Source organism: Gallinula chloropus (genome assembly GCF_964237585.1).
Source record: "Gallinula chloropus genome assembly, chromosome: 13".
Lineage (NCBI taxonomy): Eukaryota > Metazoa > Chordata > Aves > Gruiformes > Rallidae > Gallinula > Gallinula chloropus.
This window is the reverse complement of record NC_140098.1, coordinates 14,423,873-14,445,592: the sequence shown is the minus strand read 5'-3', so window position 1 is coordinate 14,445,592 and position 21,720 is coordinate 14,423,873. Positions and strand designations below refer to the sequence as shown.

The window sequence follows — 21,720 nt, the reverse complement described above, 5'->3', positions numbered from 1 at the left end:
TCTCTGACACCACGGGCACGGAGCCAGCGTTCCTGAGCCTGCAGATTGGAGAGAGAGCTCAGAGGGAGCCAGAGGGGAAGGACCAGAGGGGGTTTTCTCCTCCGTTTCCCCAGTGTTGAGTGTCCACCCCCTTCTGATCAGGCTTGGTAAAGCCAGGACTGCTGGTGCTGTTCCTTTGGGAATGGGCTGAGCCTTCTGCTGACCTGTTAGAGTCAGCATGGGATGTATCTTGCACAACAGATGGGCCTGAGGAGCTCTAGTCGTTGTTCTTGCATGAGTTTTATCAGTGCTGTTGGGTTTGTGTAGCTCTGCTCCATGTTGGGAGCGTTTCCAGCCTGTACAGTTGTTGATTTCCAGGTTTATCATTTCTCTTAACTACCACAACTACTCAGGCCCCACCTGGAGTGTTGTGTCCAGGTCTGGGCTCCCTGGGATCAAACAGTCAGGGATCTCCTGGAGAGAGTCCAGAGGAGGGATAGAGATGGTGAAAGGCCTGGAGCATCTCCCCTGTGAGGAAAGGCTGAGTGAGCTGGGGCTGTTCAGCCTGCAGAGAAGAAGCCTGAGAGGGGATCTGATCAATGGGTATCAATAGCTGAAGGGTGGGACACAGGGGGCCATGGGCAGCCTCTTCTCAGTGTCTGTGAGGACAGGACAAGGGGCGATGGGCTCAAGTTGGAGCACAGGGAGTTCCCCCCCAATGTGGGGAAGAACTTCTTCCTGGTGAGGGTGAGGGAGCCCTGGGACAGGCTGCCCAGGGGGTGTGGAGTCTCCTTCTCTGGAGAGATTCCAGCCCCGTCTGGACACCAACCTATGTGACCTGTCCCAGGGACCCTGTTTTGGCAGGGGGTTGGATTTGATGATCTCTGGAGGTTCCTTCCAACCCCTGTGATTCTGTGAGTCTGTGAAAGCCTTTTCCAGGCTGAATATAAGGAACCAGCCCCCTTCCTTTTCACATTATTTTACTTTAGCCAGGTGGGAAGCCAACTGATGGAGCTGTGTTTGTCATGGTGACCTGAAGCACCAGGAAACACGGTGCCACCTCTGTGTCCTCAGGTTTATCTGATAGCACTGAGCTGCTCGTGGGTGTTCCATCCTCACAGGCTGAGAGGAGAAGCAGGCACTGATCACCCAGCCCCACTGAATCAGTCCATTACCTTTCCACACTGAGGTCAGGAGCTCCCAGGAAGGCATCTGTCCATCTCCTTTTGACTTGGAAGCTTCCAGAGATGGCAGGTCTATGAGAGCCCCTGATGGCTGATTGCAGTGGCTGCTGCCCACTCCGTGGGCTCTGCCAGGCTGGTGTTAGGGGGTCTGCCTGCTGCCCCTTGTCATGTCTCATGGGCAGGTTGGAGGGGCTTTGCACAGGGCATCTGTCACACCAGGGTAGATGTTCCCAGAGGAACCTAGAAGGTGGCTTCAGCAAGCTTGGCAGGCAAACGTTTTGGGTGTTCTCCATCACTTGGTACTTGCTTTGAGTCTTCCTGGAGTCTACAGTGGCAGGTGGCAGCATCAGACACATAAATACCTCTATCTGGCACCTCTGGGTGCTTCTCCTGGTGACTTCTCCCCCCTCACCCTACCACAGTCCCCCAGTCTGGCCACGAGATGAGAGCATCCCAGTCGCCCTTGGTCAGAGGAGGACCTGGAGCACCTGGCCACACGTTGGCTGACCTGGATGCTGAAGGCAGTTTCAGGCTGAACAGAACGGTGGTGTCGCTGCCTGTTTGTTTCTTGCCAGATCTGCTAATTGTTTGGGTAGTTTCACTGCAACAAACCCTCACTCCCTCAGAGCCCATCTGCTCGGAGTTGATCCTGCGGGGATGCCATCAATCTGGGCTACGATGACATATCAATTGCCATGGCAACTGACCAGTGTAGCAAACAACCTCATGATGTCACGGATATCAGATCTCCAGGGCTGGAATGGGGTGATGAGGCCGGGGTAGGGAAAATGCCACTTGTCCCCAAATGTCTGGAATACAGATGGTGAGGGGAAGACAGAGCTGAGCTCCAGGTCTTGCACGGCCTTTCCAGGGGCATTGTAGAACCAGAGGATGTGTTGAGTTGGGAGGGACCTTTAAAGGCCTTGTAGTCCCACCCTGCAGGGAGCAGGGACATCTTCACTACAGCAGGTTGCTCAGAGCCCCATCCACCCTGACCTGGAATGTCTGCAGGGATGGGGCCTCCTCCACCTCTCTGGGCACCCTGGGCCAGGGATCCACCACCCTCAGTGGTGGATTTTTCCTAATACCCAACCTAAATCTCTCCTTTTCCAGCTTAAACCCATCACCCCTCATCTTATCTCTCCCTGCCCTCGGGAATGGTTCTTCCCAGCTTCCTACAGGCACATTTCTGGGATTGGAAGGTGCTATAAAGTCTCCCTGGAGCCTTCTCTTCTCCAGACTGAACAACCCCACCTCTCCCAGGAGAGGTGCTCTTCATGATTTAAGCTCAGACCCATCTGGTCCTCATGAGCCACTAGTTGTTCTGTGCCACCATCCCTCTTCCCCACGTGCAGGGAATGGAAGTCACAGCCTTCATCCTGCCACTGAGACACGGAGTGAAACCTGCTGAGCCAGCAGGTGCCTGGGACTCCCAGTTGGTGCTGCTGAGCCCCTGGTGAGGTGGAGGTCAGGGGAACAAAGCTGCCCTTTTCTTCTGCACCTTCAGATGCCCGCTGGCAAGAGCAAGGGCTGGGGAACCACAGAGTGGGGAGCTCTGGGTAGCAGGAGCATCTTGGAGCTTAATCACAGTTTTTTGTGAGACTGTGTCAGGTTCCCCAGCTTTGAAAATTGAAACCTGGGGAAGGAGGGCAGGGATTTGCTCCCTGCTTTTCTCCTCTGATGTTCTATGTACAGTGTACTGATGTCTCATAAAAGGGAGATAATCCCTGGCAATTCTCACACTGTTAAGCCTTTCCCTTCCCTGTGGGGTCCAGGCTGTAGGGAAGCAGTGAGCCGCTGTTGGAATCACCCAGCTCCTTCTTGTCACCTCTTTGGGTGGGTTTCATGGTGCCTTAGTTATTTATAGTAAAAATGGAAAGACAGCTTCATTACTGAGCCCCTGAAGCTGATGTCTTCAAAGACTGGCCAAGAGAGACTGCTGAGGGCTGGAGACACATTTCTTTTCCATGGCATTCCCAACACTGCCTGCTCAGCGAGCAGCAGCACACGGCACCGCAGCCCCATTTCCACACCCTCCCAAAGGGTAACTACCCTGCTAGGAGGTTCTTCAGCACTGGAACAGCCTGCAGGTGCCACTGATGGATGAGCAGCTGCTCTCTTGCATCCCTGATTTTGTTGTTTCCTGGAGGTTGCCCAACTCTTCCCATCTCCTTTTCCTCCGCAGGCTCGGTGGGCACCCCGCTCCCAGGGGTGGAAGTGCGCATTGTCACCGAGACCTTGAAGAACGGTGGTCGCTCCTACACCGTCCACGCTCAGGGAGATGAACACCATACACAGGTAGTGCTCAGCCACCTTCTCTGCTGCTTCCCTTCCTCTCCTCCCCAGCCCTTTGGAGCTCTGGGGACTGAGACCTCCCAGGAGCTTGGTGATGCTATTTAGGGTTTCCTCTTTCTTGTATTAATTAATTAGTGGAGTCTCCATCCCCAGAGGGATTTAAAAGAGGGTTGGATGTGGTGCTGAAGGACATGGTTTAGTTGGAGATTGGTAGGTTAGGTTGATGGTTGCTCTGATGATTTAAAGGGTCCCTTCCAACCAAGACAATCCTATGGTTCTACTGTGCTGTTCCCCTTATGGTATAAGGGCTGCGGTGTAAGATGATGATGATGATGATGTGTCTGCTGAGGCCGTTGATGCCCAGTGGAAGGTGATAGCTTAAGCAGTTCCTGGTCTTGGAAAGCCAGGGCAGGGAGTTGGATCTTGCTGCAGAAGGTAAGGAAAAGGTGTTGACGGGAATTCACACGGTGTAAAGAGCCACTGGACAGTCTGGTGGAGCAGGTGAGTGCTGGGAAGGCTGGAAATGGGGCTCTGTGTGTTCCCCTGGGTCTGAGCAGGATTTAGGCAGTAAGAATTGGAAGGACAGGGCTGGGGGAGGCCTTGGGGCTGTTTTGAAGTGGTGCAGGGACCAACCCATGGGGTTTCTGTGAACACCCAGCTCCACACCACGCTCCAACTGCCGAGCACTATCTGCACCAGCAGCTCCAGTATCTCAGCAGCTGGTCAGCCTCGACGGTGAAGCAGTTGGGGCCCTTTCCCAACCCCTTTCTTGGGGTGCTGTGTGTTCCCTGCTGCAGAAACAGCCTCCAGCACCAGGTCCAGGGTGTCCTGCTGCCACATCCCAGGTCTGTCCCCCCACAAGCAGCTCACAGGGGTCTGCAATCCCACCCACCTCGTTGTGGGTGCCTCCAGCAGATCAATAGCCAGGTGATGTAGGGGCTCAGCTGAGCAGATAGATACTGTATGTGTGAGAGGAATGATGCTGGCAGTTGTGTGCACTGTGTGGGTGGGAGACAGGCAGGAGATTCAGCCTGACATCCCTGGCTTCACCCATTCCTCCAGGGAAACAGCTCCTCGTCTCACTGCAGATATGCCAAGGGTTCAAAAGGAGCTTCCTGGTCTGTGACAGGGCATGCCAGAGACACTGCTGGCATAAGGACAGGACAAAGGCTCAAGAAAGCCCTTGTTTTGGTCTCTTTTTGTTCCTTTTTTCCCCCTCTGTCACTGGAGGAGCCAGTGGGACCACGGGCAACCCCTGTGCACTCAGGTTGAGATGTGGTGCAGGAACGGGGTGCTGGATCCCACCCTGGACATGCCAAACAAGCATGTTTATAATGTTGTGGTGAATTCTCAAGACATCAGCCAGGGGAGGGTGTGGGGAGGTGGTGGAGTTTGCCTCTGGGTGTTGGCTCTTGGGTTGGTCCCTCTCTGAAAGGCTGTGCTGGATGCTTCAGTCTGGGTGGCTCTGTGACATCCTCAGCACTTCCAGGAGCAGAGCAGCATCAGCTGCCCCTGTCCCTGGGGCTGTCAGAAGAGCAAGGTGGGGAAGAAAAGCCCTTGCTCTGAGCGTGTCTTGGCACGGTTGGGCGTGTGGAGGTGGCTGGACTCTGGTTTGTACATGGCCTGGGTATGGTGGGTGACTTGGCGTGGTGCAGGCTGTGGTGGCAGCTGTGGTGACACACCTATCCCCAGTGTAACCTCACTGCTTCACACCCGTGGCTGCAGGCAGGCAGCCTCACCTGCTGCCCACCCCAACCCCGAGCTGCCCCTGCTGCTGGCACGCTGTGAGCATCACGCTTGGGTAATAACTCATGTCAGAGGGGAGCACGGCAGGGGGATTCACTTCAAATGAGGAGGAGCTGACAGGCCCAGCGCTCCTCATGCTCCACCAGCCAAAGGAAGGGCTGGCTGTGTGTAAAACCAGCTCCTCCACGATGGAGGGGCTGTCCCCAGGGTGAGAAGACCCTTTTCTGTGCCTCACAGGAGGAGGGATACTCAAGGGTTTCCTCAGCTGCCTCGTGGGAGGGTTCTGGGGCTCACAGCGCCTTGGCTGGGGGCTGGGGGTGTGGTGGGGACCCCCAAAGGCAGGGGGGTCCTGGTGGAATGATGGTGGTGAGGCTGGGATGCTGAGCACCTGGGTGGGATGCTGAGCACCTGGGTGGGATGCTGAGCACTCAGGTGGGATGTTGAGCACTCGGGTGGGATGCTGAGCACTCGGGTGGCACGCTGAGCACCCCAGTCGGAGCTGTGCTCCACGCCATCCCTTCTCACCAGCATCTCAGCTGGCAGGTGACTTCATGCTGGGGGGTCAGGCACGTTGTCAGGCCAATCTGTGAGGCGTTCACACCTCGGCCCTCTGCGCAGGAACCCTCCCACTGCGAGCAGAGGCTCTCTGCCCCGCCTGCCTTTGCCAAGGAGATGATTCGCTGAGCCGCACGGAGCCTCACAAGGTCACCCCCTTCCCCGCTCACACCAGGCTGAGGTTTCAGCCTCCTGCTCCGTCTTGACAGCAGACAACAACAGACTCTCTCAGAGCTGTTTCTCCCCCTCCCCACCCCCGCAACATGCCGTCTCTTCCATCAGAGGCTGGGGCATCGCGCCCTTTCCTTTCGCCTTGTCACCCTTTGGATGTGTTTGTGCATCCTGCTGCAGTGAGATGCCAACAGGAGCTCGGCAGTGGGGGGGAGGATCGTGTGTGGGTGGTGGGAGCAGGGAGGGGAGGAGTGTTTCAGCTCTGCTGTGCCCCCCACAGCAAGGGGACCACTGTGATTTGCAAGGCTGGTTTCTGGCACGTCCCTGAAGATCCATAACCTGCTTAGCTGGAAGTTCTCTGGGTCGCTGCTCTTCCATCCCTTGATTTGAGCTCTAGATCCCTTTCCCACACGTGCTCCCATCTCCTTGCAGCTCTCCTGAGCCTCACACTCTGTTGCATCCGGTTCACTTGGGTTTTCCAGCTGTTTCCTTGCTCATCCTCACTGAACCTTGAGATGGGAGCTGGTTTCCTGCACTGATGTGGGGCCATGAGTGATCTGACTGTTGGCTGATGTGGAGCCGTGGGTGATCTGGCTGTTGGCTGTGCCCTGCCTGGAGCTGCACCAGCGCTGCCACCACCAAAATGAGATGCTCCAGCCTGATGCTGTCCCCTTGCTGCACAGTTCAGGATGCTGTGCAGCTTGTGTGGGACAGGGCTGGAGGAGGTGCCTGTGCCTGCACCCAGACACAGTGTCTCCTGTCTCCTCCCAGTGCAGGAGTGTGTTTCCCTGGAGAGATGCTGTCCTTGAGTGCTCAGAGAAGTGCTCCTCATCCTATGAATCACAGGATGCATTGGGTTGGAAGGGACCTTCAGAGCCCATCCAGTCCCACCCTGCAGTGAGCAGGGACATCTTCACTAGAGCAGGTCACTCAGAGCCCCATCCACCCTGACCTTGAATGTCTGCAGGGATGGGGCCTCCCACACCTCTCTGGGCACCCTGTGCCAGTGTGTCACCACTCTCAGAGGGAAGAACTTCTTTCTTATGTCTCATCTAAACCTCCCTGCTCGAGTTTTAACCCATTGCTGCTCATCCCATCACTCTGTGCCCTCGGGAACAGTTCTTCCCAGCTTTCTTTTCCCATTTCCCCCCTCTCCTTGGCATCCTGGGGACGTGCTGTGCCCATGCCTGTCTCTGGTGCTCAGGAAAGGGTTACAGCTCCTCAGCCCAGCATTTCAGTTTGCTTTGTTTGGCATGATGCATATTTCATACGCTTTGCTTCCCAGCTGGCAGAGGCCTGGAAACCCTGTGAGCTGCCGGGTATTGTCTCTCTCCCTCTTTATTTGTTTGTTTGTTGGTTGTTAGGGGGGGTTTTTTTGGAGTTGTCATTTTTGTGGGAGATTTTTTTTCCCCCCCTCCCTCCTCCTTTCCCTTCCCCAAATCGCTTGCTCGCACGAAAGCCAAACCCAGGCCCTGACAATGGGGGTCTATCAATAGATAAACGGTTCCCCAGCTGTAGCTGACACCAAGCTCTAGCCAGGGCTTTTATGGAGAGTAATTTGCCTGTGCTGAGGCTGTGAAGGGAGCTGGGTGGGATGTACAGGCTGCAGGAGCTGGCAGCAGGAGGAGGACGCTGCAGCCATGGGCTTTTCTCCCCCTCCATCCCCCCCTCTCATCCCCCCCCCTCCCTCCAAAGGTTGTAATGATCTCGTTGTTTATCCATATGCAAGCTGTCTGCCTGGTCAGGAACCGGCTCGGCTGCGGCCATCCCTCCTGGAAGCCACCACCAGCATCTCCTGCCCCCCCCCCCACACACACACACACTCCCCGTGCCCCCCCTGCGTCTCTGCCATCTGCTAGCAGCTTGCTGCTGGTTGCCAGCACCTCCGCAGGGCTGCGGGCGCTGGGGGCAGCTGGCAGCATCACCCTTTGTTAAGGATGGAGCTCTGGGCCAGTGATGTCCCTGCGGAGGGGACTGGGGACATCTCCACCTCACTCACCTTCATCCCGCATCTCCGGAGGTGTCTGGTTGCCCTGGAGGTGTTTGCTCACCAGGGTGGGCTCAGAGGTTTCCTCCAAGGTTTGGGCACCCCCATGGCTGCTGCCCATGGGTGGGTGTCGTGGGTTTCAGTAGGTGGCACCGCTCTGCACCAGGTCCTGAGTGGAGGAGGTGTTGCTCCCAGGTCAGCTGGGAGCTGTTGGGTGCTGTGTTGGGGTGAGGTGCTGCCGTATCACAGTGCTCTCCAGACCACCAGAATCCTGCTGGGGGGTATGAGGGAGTGGCCACACGAGGGCTGGTGGTGGTGTCTGGAAGCGCTGGTGGTAGGTAAGGGCAGCGTGGCAGGGTGTGTGCATCACTCAGCTCTGCCCCAGGCTGCAGGGAGGGCAGCAGGGTAACTCTCCAGCCTTCCATGTATTATTTTCTGTGCCCTTAAAATGTTAAACCCCCCCCCACCAAACCCAAGAAAAAAGTGCCTACTCCATGCAAACAGTTAAAAGGGCTCCATCACCTCCACAAACCTCACACGTATCAATTACTGCTTCTATTAGTCACTTAAAAGCCTTGGTTGCTTAATTATTTTGATGACAGTAATCACTTATTTACGAGGTGGGGAGAAGAGCCAAGCACTTCCAAGCTGGGCAGCAGAGTGGGGCTGTGCTGGAGGAGGCAGGGCTGCAGAAACTTCTCCTTCCTCCCTGCAAACCCAAAGTGCTTTTGGTTTTCTTGGTCACATCAGAGGTGCTGTCCAGCCCTAGGTTGTTCCTGGCTGGTGTAGTGGGGGTGATGGGGGGAGCTGGGGTGGGGGGAGCTGTGTGGGAGTAGGTTTGGATGGATGCTTCATGGAGCAAGGGTGCTGGAGGAGTAGGGCAGTAAAGCATCTGACACCATCTCCTGCAGCATCCTCGTGGATAAACTGAGGAAGGGTGGTCTGGAAGGTGGAGTAGTGAGGTGAAGGGAGAGCTGGTTGGAGAGGAGAAGCCAGTGAGTTTGGATCAATGGGACAGAGTCTGGCTGGAGGGCTGGATCTAGTGGGGTCCCTCAGGGGTTGGTGCTGGGACCTGTGCTGTTCAGTGTATTCACTGGTGACCTGGATGAGGGAAGGGAGTGTCTGGTCAGCATGTTTGCTGAGGACACAGAACTGGGCTGATCTAGTTGTGCTGCCATCCAGCAAGACTCAGACAGGCTGGAGAGTTGGGTGGGGAGAGGTTTAGTGAGATTGAACAAGGGCAGGGTCTGGCATCTGGGGAAGAACAGCCCCAGGGACCAGTGTAGGCTGAGGACTGGGTTGTTGTGGAGCAGCGCAGGGGAGAGGGACCTGGGGATGGCCATGACCAGCAATGTGACCAAGAAGGCTGATGCCATCCTGGGGGGCATCAGAAGGGGGGTGGTTGGTAAGTCAGGAGAGGTCCTTCTGCCCTGGTCAGACCCCACCTGGAATAGTGTGTCCAGTTCTGGGCCCCTCAGCTCAAGAAGGACACAGAGCTCCTGGAAAGAGCCCAGTGCAGGGACACTGAGGTGATGGAGGGAGTGGAACCCCTTCCTTGTGAGGAGAGGCTGAGGGAGCTGGGCCTCGTTAGCCTGGAGGAGACTGAGGGGTGACCTCATTAATGTCTATAAATATGTAAAGGGCCAGAGTCAGGAGGCTGGAGCCAGGCTCTGCTCAGGGGTGGCAGCGACAGGACAAGGGGCAGCGGGTGCAGCTGGAGCAGAGGAAGCTCCATGGGAATGTCAGGAGGAACTTTGTCCCTGTGAGGGTGCTGGAGCCCTGGGCCAGGCTGCCCAGAGAGGCTGGGGAGTCTCCTTCTCTGGAGACATTCAAACCCACCTGGACATGTTCCTGTGGGATTTAGTCTGGGTGATGCTGCTCTGGCAGGGGGTTGGACTGGGTGAGCTTTTGAGGTCCTTTCCAACCCCTGATGCTCTGGGATCCTGGGATTCACCCACCCAGGTGAACCCTCACCTGCCTCGTGCCTCTGGGTGCAGGAGATGCCGCTCCCTCCCAAAAGGAGATGCTCTGTCCCACAGCCTTCGGTGCTCACCCAGGGAAGGGGCTCGGATTTTAAGGGGTGGGCAGCAGGAGGAAGGAGGGGTCTGGTAGAAGTCAAATGTGTCCCCCTGAAACCTCCTGTTTGCAGCCTGAGGGAGGGGTTGGTTGGCTTTTCTTTCTCCTAAAACCTCCCCTGTCTTCTTCCCAACCCTCCCAGCCCCCGAGCCAGTTACCACCTCCCCTTCCAAGGCATTCCCAGTCTCTGCTTGGGAATTCACCGTGCCTCCCCCTCATCCCCACCACTCCATCACAGCCCCTAATTCCATTAGAGCCCATTACCAGGCTCCTCTCCTGCCATTCCCGGGGGAACACAGGGCAGCGTCTAACCCAGACCACAAGGAAACAAACAGCCACAAACCCTGGGGCCTCTTGCCAAGCAGGGGATTCCCAGCTATTTACAAACCCCCATCACTCCTCCCACCAAGAAAGAGGTAAAATGGAAACAGGGGAAAACCACACATCTTCTAATGGTTTAGCTGGAGGGAAAATCCTCTGAGGAGCAGCTGAGGGAGCTGGGGGTGTTCAGCCTGGAGAAGAGGAGGCTGAGGGGAGACCTTCTCCCCACCTCCCCTGCCCTGCCAGGAGGGTGCAGAGAGGTGGGCGATGGTCTCTTCAGCCAGGGGACAGGAGCTGGGACAAGGGGCAATGGGCTCAAGCTGCCCCAGGGCAGGGTCAGCTCAGCTGGGAGGGCAAAGTTCTTCCCTGGCAGAGTTGTGGGGCTGTGGCACAGGCTGCCCAGGGAGGGGCTGAGTCACCCCCTGGTGTGTTTAGCAGAGGGGAGATGAGGTGCTCAGTGATCTGGGGCAGCACAGGACAGGAACAGTTGGACTTGATGGTCTTGAAGGTCTTTTCCAACCTGGTGATGCTGTGAATTCATTACAACCCTTTATTTCCATCAGTGGATAAGGTGATGTTACCTGGCCCAGGCGTGACTTGACGAGTTGGTTTTACAGCAGAAAGCTCTCAAATGGGAACCTTTTGTGTGTGGGCACACTGTGCCTGGCTGGTAAAGCCACTCAGATGCCTTAAAGCAGCTGAAAGGTGGGTTAAAATATAGCATGAGGGCAGGAGGATACCTCTGCCTGGTGCTTTCGGCAGCCGCTCGCTTGCAACGTCCGTCAGAGGTTCAGGGGTCCCGGTTGTCCCTTGTGAAGGGACGGGGTGATGTGCACGAGCACATCTCACAGCGACCTTCTGTCCCAGCAGTGGGTTTGCACATCTTCCCTGCAAAGGACTTGAGGTTAACGTGGTCCCATGAGGGATGTGCCAGCCGTGCCGCTCCAGTGCCTCATCCCTCCTCCCGCATCCTTGTGATCACAGAGCCATGGATGCCCAGGGAGATGCACTACCGTGCTGTGTCAGGCAAGCCTGTGACCTCCCCGTGAGTCTCTGGTTTCTGTAACAGTGGGATACTCAGGATACTCAGGATATCTGTTTTGTTGCCATAGAAAACCTGCCCGTGGAGGTTTGTGGGGTCCCAAGTCATCACTACAACCGTTTCCTTCCAGCGAGCCCCAAAGGAGCAGCGTGTCCCCGAGAATAAATCAGGTGGTGTTTCCTGCCACCTCCTCAGGGGGAAAAAACCTGTTAGATTGGCAGCTTTGGGAAGCAGAGTTCTATATCTATCAGTGGAGCAGGCAGCAGCGTGGCTCCATCGTCCCCTGCCTGTCCCCACCTGTCCCATCACCACGCTGCAGCGGGCAGGAGGATGGTCCTGGGCCCCAAGGATGCTGCACATTGAGTATGCCTGGGGTGAGTGGTGGGGGTGGCTTCAACGTCAGACTGGGATCCCACCTCCCAGCCCGTGGGACAGTGGTCCATGCTTCCCATCCTCAGGGCTTCACAGCTGCCAGCCAGGACAAGTTGCTGCCAGTGCCGAGTGATTGGGGTGGCTGGTGTCCCCTGAGCCACCCGCTCACCTTTTCAGTTGGCTGCTGTCACTGCACCCAGGGGACAGAGCAGTCAGGGATATGGGGGTCTCTCAGGGCGCAGCCTCTGTGACCTGCCTTCATCCATCCCCCTATGAGCCCGTGTTGGGGGGACAGGCGGTCTCACCCAAGGGAGACAGGTGAGGGGCTCCCTGTGCCCCAGCATCCCACGTCATCTTGGACTGTTCTTCCAGGCTGCCAGGTCTCATCTGCATATATTTGGTCTATTTTCAGTGCTTTTAGTGAGCCCTTCCACCCCAGGAGAGCGGTCCTGTGGGTGGGTGGGCTGTGCCAGCAGTTGGTGAAGCCTGGGAGGACACAAGGCAGGGGTCCTGCTTGTGTCCCCCCCCGTTGTGTCAGAGCAGGGATGAACTTGCTGTGTGCTTGTCCTAGGTGACACCAGGTCTGGAGGGGCAGGAAGGGGAGCTGCTCGTGAGGGGACCCTCTGTCTTCCGTGAGTACTGGAACAGACCCAGAGACACAGCAGACGCCTTCACGCCCGATGGCTGGTTCAAAACAGGTATGGCTGTGGCATCCCCACTGCGTGTAGGGCGATGGGGATGCCACAGGGAGGGGAGGGGGAAGTGGCTCTAGTTCACTCCTTGATGTTCCCCAACTCCTGGGGGTGTGGGTTGAAGATGGGGGGGTTGCAGCCTGGCTGGGGGTGCAGCCTGGATGTGCTTTCAAGCTTGGGCTTGACTTGTGTTGGATGTAAGAGAGAGTGGTGAGGGGCTGGAAGGGGCTGCCCAGAGAGGGGGTGGGTGCCCCATCTCTGGGGGTGTTCAAGGCCAGGTTGGATGGGGCCCTGGGCAACCTTGTGTAGCTCCAGGCCTGGAGGTTGGTGTCCCTGCCTGTGGCAGGGGGTTGGAGCTCTGTGACCCTTGGGGTCCCTCCCAACCCAGACCAGGCTGGGATTCTATCATCCCATGATGGCAGTGGATGCTGTTGGGATTGTCCCTGCCCAAAGCTGCTGCTGCTGGGATGGGAAGTTCTCAGAGGAGAGTGATCCTGTTCATCACGTGAGATAACGGACTCAGGAGCATCCCAGGCTGCTGAGCTTTCCCACAGGGAATGATGGGGATGCCTATGGATGAGCTACAGGCTTCACATGGCAGCTCCCGCTCTGCGTGTGGCGTGGTGGGTGCTCCCAGCCCCTGGGTCTGAGATGTGTGGGCAGGGGAGGAGTATGGGCAGCACGACCACCTGTGCCCAGCCCCACAGCCCACTGATCCAGCCCCAGCGCCCACTGATCCAGCCCCAGCGCCCACTGATCCAGCCCCAGCGCCCATTGATCCAGCCCCACAGCCCACTGATCCAGCCCCACCACTGGTTGATCCAGCCCAATCACCAATTGATCCAGACCAACTGCTGATTAATCCAGCCCAATTGCTGATTAATCCAGCCACACTGAAGGGCGGGAGGGTTCCTTTCTGCCCACCCTTCACCTAAACCCAGCTCTGACCACCCCACTCCCCTCTTTCACCACACAAGGCAGGACTCAGGCTGGGTTTCTGATCTCTTCCATGTAACCTTACTTATTCCCAGTTCTTGAAGAAGCTGGGATTTAATAGTATCACCCCAGAGCAAGCATAGAGCTGCCATATCACCACAGGTCCCACATCCCAGTCAGGTACCACCACATCCAGGGACTGGAGCATCACCAGGCGATGCAATCAGCTTTAAAAATTACTTAATTCATTATTTCTCCCCACACCCCCCCCCACACACCCCCTTGAAGTCAACACCCCTGATGAATATTTCAGAGGCGAAGGAATAGCGTGCATTAATTATTGCAAAGAGATGTCTTTAGGAGAAAATGAGTCTGAAACCCAGTTTAATTTCATTGTGATGCGCCGCAAACAGGAAGGGAGTATGTGTGTTTAATTGGCTCTCGGGGGTGAGGCCGGGAAGATGGCATGCCTTTGTCACAGGCCATTAGTGATACAGACTGCATAATGAGAGAGCACAATCAGCTCACAGCTGCCGGCTCCTACGGGGAGAGAATGATATTAAATAGAAATCAGTATAAATTAAACTTAACCCTTTCCCTGGCGAAGCGAAGCCTGGGAGATGGAGGGAAAGGAGGGGGTGGGGGGGAGTGGGGATAGGTGTTGGGGGGGAGTGGGGATAGGTGTTGGGGGGGGTGTTTGGGTTGGAGGGGGACTGGCTGACCCCCTCCCCCGGCAGCAGACCCCCTCCTTGAGTGGCAGACCCCCTCCCTAAGCGGCAGACCCCCTCCTTGAGTGGCAGACCCCCTCCCCAAGCGGCAGACCCCCTCCTTGAGTGGAAGACCCCCTCCCCAGGCAGCTGACCCCCTCCTTGAGTGGCAGACCCCCTTCTTGAGTGGCAGACCCCCTCCCCAGGCAGCAGACCCCCTCGTTGGGTGGCAGACCCCCTCCCCAGGGAGCTGACCTCCTCGTCGGACAGCAGACCCCCTCCCCAAGCAATTCACCCCCTCCCCAAGCAGCTCACCCCCTCCCAAGGCAGCAGACCCCCTCCCCAAGCAGCTGACCCCCTCCTTGGGCAGCAGACCCCCTCGCCAAGCAGCAGACCCCCTCCCCAAGCAGTCATCTCACGTCCCACTGGCTTCACCAAGGGTAAATCACTTTGGGGTGTCTCCCTGGGAGCCTGTCCCAGGTTACACCCACACAGCCAGGAGTCGTTGCAGCTCGTTCCCTTCTCTCCTCCTGGGACCCCAGTTGACCTGGAAGCATCACAAGGGCTCGTGTGGTCTCAGCTCCCTCCCACACATGTCCCTGGGGTGAGGGATGATGCTGGAGCCTCGTGTGGTGCCCTCTGAGGTGGTCACCCAGCTCCTTCTCCACAGCACAAGGCTGACCAAGGGATCTTCAGGTCTTTTCTGGCTGTAGGTGATTTATCTCCCTGGTACCTTCCTACAGTTCTCTCTCTCTGGCTCCTGTTCTGTAAATTGAGTTACCATGGGGTTTTTTTTTTAAAGAAAATATGGAAAATAAAGAAAAAGAGCCGATGCTTCCAGGGCAGCAGTCCTTTTCCCTTCTGATTGACAGCTGCTTGATTGACAGCCCTTTTCTCCCATGAAACTCTCTTCCCCAAGGAAACACCATCCTGTTAAGCACTGGGGATGGTCAGGGAAAGAAAAAACACCCAGGGGTGCAGCCTGTGGCCACCAGCACCCTTGAGAGGCAGACCCCACGGGTGCATCATCTGGGGAGCTTGTACGAGCATCCCACTGGGAACAGAAGGTTCCAGAAGGATACTGGGAATGCACCCAGTTTGGGTGTCTGGTTACAGAAGGAGCAAGTACATTGTGTGTGTGTGTGTGTGTGGAAAGCACTCCAGCCTGAAAGGGTTGTGATGGTGTGGTGAGGTGTTGGTGGGATTCAGGACTGTGGCTCTTCCAAGACGCCTCTGAACTCGTGGTGGCGTCATGTAGGTGATTTATGGTCCCTCCCACCCTCTTTACTCCCTCTGAGCTCGTTGCTTGACTCTCTCTCCATCTCTCTTGATTCCATCTGAGTGGATTTGATTCTTTTTATTGTATTAATGCTGTTGACAGAGCTGCTTAGATCAAAGTCCCCCCCCCCTCCCAGCTATATCCAGGGAGACTGCTGGGGATCCACCTGCTGCCACACATCCCAATGGCACCGAGACAAACCCTGTGGCTGGCTGGCTGTGTGTCTCTGGTGGCTGTGACACCTTCCCAGCTGTCCTGTGCCCTGCAAGGTGGGAAGCAACGTCCCAGCATGTGGGAAGATAGAAATAAGGAAAAATAAGGAAGGCTTTTTTGGTGTTTTATATAATGTTGAGGCTGGTGAAGCACTGGAGCAGGTTGTGGAGGTCTCTGGAATCATTCAGGGTTGGGTTGGATGGAGCTCTGAGAAAGCTCATCTGGTTTCCCACTGCTCCAGAGGGGATTTAGGTTGGATATCTGGAGGAATTTCTCTACTGAAAGGACTGTCAGGTGTTGGCACAGGCTGCCCAGGGAGGTGGTGGGGTCACCATCCCTGGAGGGGTTTAAGGGGTGTGTGGATGAAGTGCTGAAGGACGTGGGCTAGAGGTGGCTGGGCAGGGTCAGGCTGGGGTTGGACTCAGTGATCCAAAGGTCTCTCAGCCCAAATGATTTATGCTCAAAGATCCCCCTGCCCATGTTAGGGGGTTGGACAAGATGACCTGTAAAGGTCCCTCCCCACCCAAACCCAGCCTGAGATCCTGAGCAAATCCCTGAGCCAACCCTGGGGAGCAAGGGGAAAGCATCAGGCAAACACCAGCCTCTCTCCTCATCCCACTCCCAGTTCTTCATCCATCCAGCCTTGCCATGCTCGTGTCACTCAGGCTCTGGCACTGTCAGGCTCCATTCTCCATCCCCAGGGAGCACCCAGCATCTTCAGAGGTGTGAGCTGCCCCTTTCCCTGCCTGTTGTCCTGCTGGGCAGGGTGCTTTCTCCAGAGGGATCCAGCACCACAGGGGCAGCGATAGGATCAGAAAGCAGCCTGCTCCCCCAGGGAAGACCAGCTTCCATTCACATTTGTCCATACATCCAGAAAATTAGAATCTGGTGTATTCAGGGAGATTTATTTTCAATTACAGGTTAAGGCTGGGACATGAAATAGCACTGGGCTCAGGAGCAGAGCATAAATCCCACAACAAATCCATGGATCTCAGCTCCATATAATAAGATTTTATTGATTGCTGTATTGTATCTGTCAGAATAAAACTCCCTTAATGCATGCATCAGGGTGGAGGAGATAGAAGGCTTGTTGGGAGCAGCATCTGATTGGAGAATCAATGAGCTTTGATTAATATGTCGTTAAGAAAGTGGGAGTTATTTAACTTGGTTGATGCGCCTTCAAAACGATGACTCGTGGCTTTCAGGTTTCTTCCTTTAAGCTGTGGTTACTAAACCAGCCTTGTAGTGGTTGTTCACATTGCTGAGGCCTGGCTTATCCCCTCCCTTCCCTCACCCACCCTTAATTCCCATTAACAGTTATTCCTGTGGCTCTGAAGGCCTCCTACACGCTGCTGTTGAAGGCTTTAGAAGGGGAAGGGGGTGGGTGCACTGTCTATTCCTTCTGGGTGTTCTGAGGTGAGCAAGGGAGCTCCAGGAGACAAGATAAAACCAAGTTTGATCTAAGGCAGCGTTGGGAGAGATGAGAAGCACCCATCAGGTCTGGCAGGCCTGGGCAGTGGGGCAGCATGCCCTGCTCCCAGCTCAGGCCTTGGGCAGTGAGGACAAGCCGTGGTGTGGCTGGGAGCATCCTACATCCCCAGTCAAGGGAAGATGAAACCCAGAGATGCTCTCAGGTTGGTCTCAAGCACTTCCTAGTGTCTGTCTGTCCTCTTCAGACTAAGCTCTGCACTCCAGACCCAGGGAAACCCTTGCTGTTCCCCCACCACCACATCTGACAGAGGAAAAGCAAAGCCTCCCACACTCCTCATGGACACCTGATGCTTGGAGGAGACACCTCAGGCAGGTCAGACACCCCGTTCCTCCCCTTGGGCTGGTCCCTGAGGACGAGAGGCAGGAGAATTAGGAAGCAATGCACACCCCATCCCTCTGGCATAGACTTTTTCCCCAACACTTGCCTGTCCCTGGAGACAAGCAGGTGTTTCCCTGCCAGGGGAGTTGCTTGGATCCGGGGGTGTAGCGCTGACACCTGAGACAGAAAATACTTTAGCCTGATCAAGGCAGGTTATAAATAGCAACGCATCTAATTAGCATCCTAATCTGCAGGTTCTCTGTTTGTTTGCGGTGTCTTTCCGAGCTGCAAATCCAGTTAATGCAAATTCTATTTTTAAAGGAACGAGGCCTTAATTATAATGTGCTGCAGATGATGTGACTCCCCAGCTCAGCTCCCTCTGAAGCCAGGAGCTCCAAGGAGCTCCTTCCTGAGCCTGCCCGTGACTCGGGCGGGATGGCAGCGCTCACCTTTGGTTGTCACCTTGGAACTCAGACCCACAAACAAAAAGACCCTCCTTGAACGAGTCCAGAGAAGGGCAACCAGGCTGGGGAAGGGGCTTTTTATCCTTTTCCCCCCCTCCTTTGGAACATCAGTTCTTTCAAATCAGAGTGGCCAGAAGATGCACCCCTGGGATGGAGCCCCACTTGGTGCCACGGGACGGAGCGATGCGAGAGGTCCTGCCCAACCCCCTCCCCCCCGCCTTGCCTTGCCTTGGCTTCCCCCTGTGCTGGGCACTCAGACAGAGCAAGGCCCCTGGGAGAGAAGTCCTCCTGAGAGTAGAGGTGTGAGTGGTGAGGTGGGGGTTGTAGGGCAGAGCACGGAGGCTGGATGTGCCCCCAGCAGGCTTTGGGATGGCAAAGGAAATGGGATGTGCAAGCGATGCCAGCGAGCATCGTCCTGCTGCCCAGGAGGGCTGAGCAACACAGGGAACCGGCCAGGTATCACCTCAAGGGGGGGTCCCCACACTCCAGCATCAAGTCCCTGCTCTCCCCATCCCCTAACTGGGAGCAGAGCGGGGCTGAGCCCAGCTCAGGATTCCTGGGTTGCAGCCAGACCTCTCTTATTTACAACTGAGAGTAGCGGTGGTGCTGGCAGCGTTGCCGGCGCAGCCGGGCGGCGTGGGGAGGTGCCTTATTAGCACAGCTCTCTGTGAGATGCCCTTGAGTGATTTTTTAATGCTTTTTCCCCAGGTGTAAATGCCAGGGGAGGCTGTACCAGTGCTTCTCATTCTTTCATCTCGGCAGGGTTTTGCCCTTTCTCCCAGCGTGGCTCTGACAGCAGGCTCAGCGCTGCTGCCTGTGGAATACAAACAAACTTCCCCATTGCTGAGCATGACAGGAATTCATTCCAGGATGGGGTTTAATTCATCGTTTTTCCTGCTTTCCTTTTTTTGTTTTATGGGGTTTTTTTTCCCCCTTTCCCCTCGTGCTGGATGCTCCAGGGAGAGCATCCCTGGATTGAGAGTGGGGAATGGGTTCCTTAACCCCCCTCTCTCCTGGGGAATCGTAGAATCACAGGGGTTGGAAGGGACCTCCAGAGATTGAGTCCAACGCCCTGCCAAAGCAGGGTCCCTAGGACAGGTCACACAGGTTGGTGTCCAGACGGGGCTGGAATCTCTCCAGAGAAGGAGACTCCACACCCCCTGGGCAGCCTGTCCCAGGGCTCCCTCACCCTCACTGGGTAAAAGTTCTTCCCCAGATTGGGGTGGAACTTCCTGTGCTCCAACTTGAGGCCATCACCTGTCCATCACAGGACTTTTCAGTGTCCTGTCCCCACAGACACTGAGAAGAGGCTGCCCATGTCCCCCTGTGTCCCACCCTTCAGCTATTGATACCCATTGATCAGATCCCCTCTCAGGCTTCTTCTCTCCAGGCTGAACAGCCCCAGCTCACTCAGTCTTTCCTCACAGGGGAGATGCTCCAGGCCTTTCACCATCTCTGTCCCTTCTCTGGACTCTCTCCAGGAGATCCCTGGCTGTTTGATCCCAGGGAGCCCAGAACTGGACACAACTCTCCAGGTGGAGCCTAAAGGCAGCTCCCAGCAGACCCAGCAGCCTGAAGCTGCGATGTGATTCCCATCCCCTGCCCAAGTCAGGGGGGAAAGGAGAGGAACAGACACGCTGCCATGTCTGCATCCCTCTTCATCACAGAGGGTGTGCTCCCTGCTGGCCGGGCACCCCCGTGCCTGCTAACGGCGTTCAGACACACACACAGAGGATGCCCCTGAGCTACAAATCTCCTTGGCAATTTTATTATGTAAATAAATGGTGCTTGCACATCCACCTGCTGCCGCTGCTGCTCGTGGGGGTGGTGGTGGCAAGAGGCGTAAACAAACAGCGATTCCCTTCTAATAGATTTATCTCCTTTCTCCCGAGCCGTTAAATTACCCCCAGGTAGGAATCTGTAACGGTGTCAAAATCTTGCTCTGCCTCAGTGGATGGTGGCTCTCAAAGCCTGACAGCTGCCTGTTGCTCTCAGAGACTGTTTGGGGGGGGGGGCTTTGGAGCAGCCGGCGTTATCCTCGATGTACCGGTAGCTTTGGATGTCCTGGGCAGGACTCCAACTGCCACCAGGCAGGTTGATGTGAGGGCAACAGCAAACATCCCTGTGCTGGGCTGAGTGCAGCCCATGGCCAGAGAACGAGGGTCCTCAGACCTCTTGGAGCAGCTCCTCTGTCTCAGCAGAGGGTGAAGGGCTCTTCCCTCCCAGGGGGCTGAAGCAGAACTTGCTCTGGATGTCAAGGATGCTCCGGGCTGGGGTTTGCTGGGAAATCCATCATCCCCCCATGGAGCATCCACAGGGTTTTGGCAGCAGGGTGGGTACAGATAGGTTGGGCAGCTGCCAGCCAGAGCCTCGAGGTGCTGTGCTGGGGCTGCCAGTGCCAGGATAGCTGCTGCTGCTGCAAGAAGGACGGTGCCAGTGCTGCTCCCAGCAGAGAGCTGGTGCCGGTGGCTCTGCTGAGCAGGGCTGGCTGGGAAGGGCTCTCACACCGTACCAGGACAGCACAGGAGCAAACAGGGGCCCTGGAAGCACCTGAGCAAACGGGGGCCCTGGAAGCTGCTGGGGAGGGAGGATGTTTTCCTCGGCCGTGAATAATTGGCACGTTATTAATATGCATCTGGGTTTTTTTGAAGAAGTTTCAGACTCTTCCCCTCAGGAGCCTTTGATGCTTTATTAATGACGGTGGCGCAGAGCAAACCCCCGGTGCCTCAGAGCAGCCCCGTGCCCCTGCGGATGCGGCACATCCCTACGGAGAGAGGCTGAGGGAGCTGGGCTGGGTCAGCCTGGAGAAGAGAAGAGAAGGCTGTGGGGGGACCTCACTGCAGCCTTCCAGTCCCTGAAGGGAGCAGAGGAACAGGAGGGGAATCAGCTTGTTAAAGGGTGGAGACTGGCAGGACAAGGGGGCTGGAGTGAAGCTGGAGGAGGGAAGGGTGAGAGGAGATATTAGGGGGAAGTTCTTTGCAGAGAGAGTGGTGAGGGGCTGGAATGGGCTGCCCAGAGAGGGGGTGGGTGCCCCATCCCTGGGGGTGTTGAAGGCCAGGTTGGCTGGGGCCCTGGGCAACCTTGTGTATCTCCAGGCCTGGAGGTTGTTGTCCCTGCCTGTGGCAGGGGGTTGGAGCTCTGTGACCCTTGGGGTCCCTTCCAACCCAGACCAGGCTGGGATTCTATGACCTGAGGAGCCCCAAAGAGCTGCTCGGCTGCAGCAGCAGGCTCCAGAGATGGAAGGAATGGGCCTTTGGGAGCTCATTGGGTCTCCCTGTTGTGGTCATGGAAAAGGTGAGAAGGAGAAGTTCATGATTTTGACTTTATGCTCTGGATTGGGGTTAACGTGACCCTTCCCATGTCCCCTCATAACTCCAAAGGGGCGCTAAGAACCCAGGCAGGACAGGACCAGGGCTTTGCTCTGCTCCATGTCAGTGCTGGGAGGCTGCCAGAGGAGCCCAGGCTTCCCTGGGAAGCGGTCAGGGATGCAATGTGGCAGCAGGGAGCAGGGGACCAGGGGAGGGGACACAGCTTGGTTTCGGAGGACACACATGCCAATGCTCAGGGACTGAGTGGGGGTGACACCGAGAGGTGACAAGCCAGGGCAAGTGACACACTGCTGCGTGGCCAGCCTCCACCAAGGAACCCAAACCCAGAAGTGCTAATTACTGTTAATTAGCTACAATTTGTGTCCCTAACCTCTGTTCCTAGCCGGGATGGCTGACAGCGGTGACAAACACGATTCATGCCCATGCAATAAATCAAGGCCCAGCAGCTCCTGTTCCTTAGCCTATCACTTAGCATTTCATTAAGGAGGTGTGCTCACATACATCACTGCTGCTGGGGCTGTGTCAATCCCCTTCGGGAGCAAGGAGGCCCCTAATCAATCCC

General features: G+C 56.3%; 1 protein-coding gene across 1 annotated transcript in view; it reads left to right on the top strand.

Moving 5' to 3' along the window:
* ACSF3 (acyl-CoA synthetase family member 3) overlaps positions 1–21,720 on the top strand; it is a gene marked incomplete at its 5' end in the record, with an annotated part of 47,673 nt that overhangs the window by 14,629 nt on the left and 11,324 nt on the right. The window contains 2 exons of the mRNA XM_084270084.1: positions 3,349–3,461; positions 12,300–12,426. Of these exons, the coding sequence (XP_084126210.1) occupies positions 3,349–3,461; positions 12,300–12,426 (240 nt within the window). The remainder of the gene's footprint in view (positions 1–3,348; positions 3,462–12,299; positions 12,427–21,720) is intronic.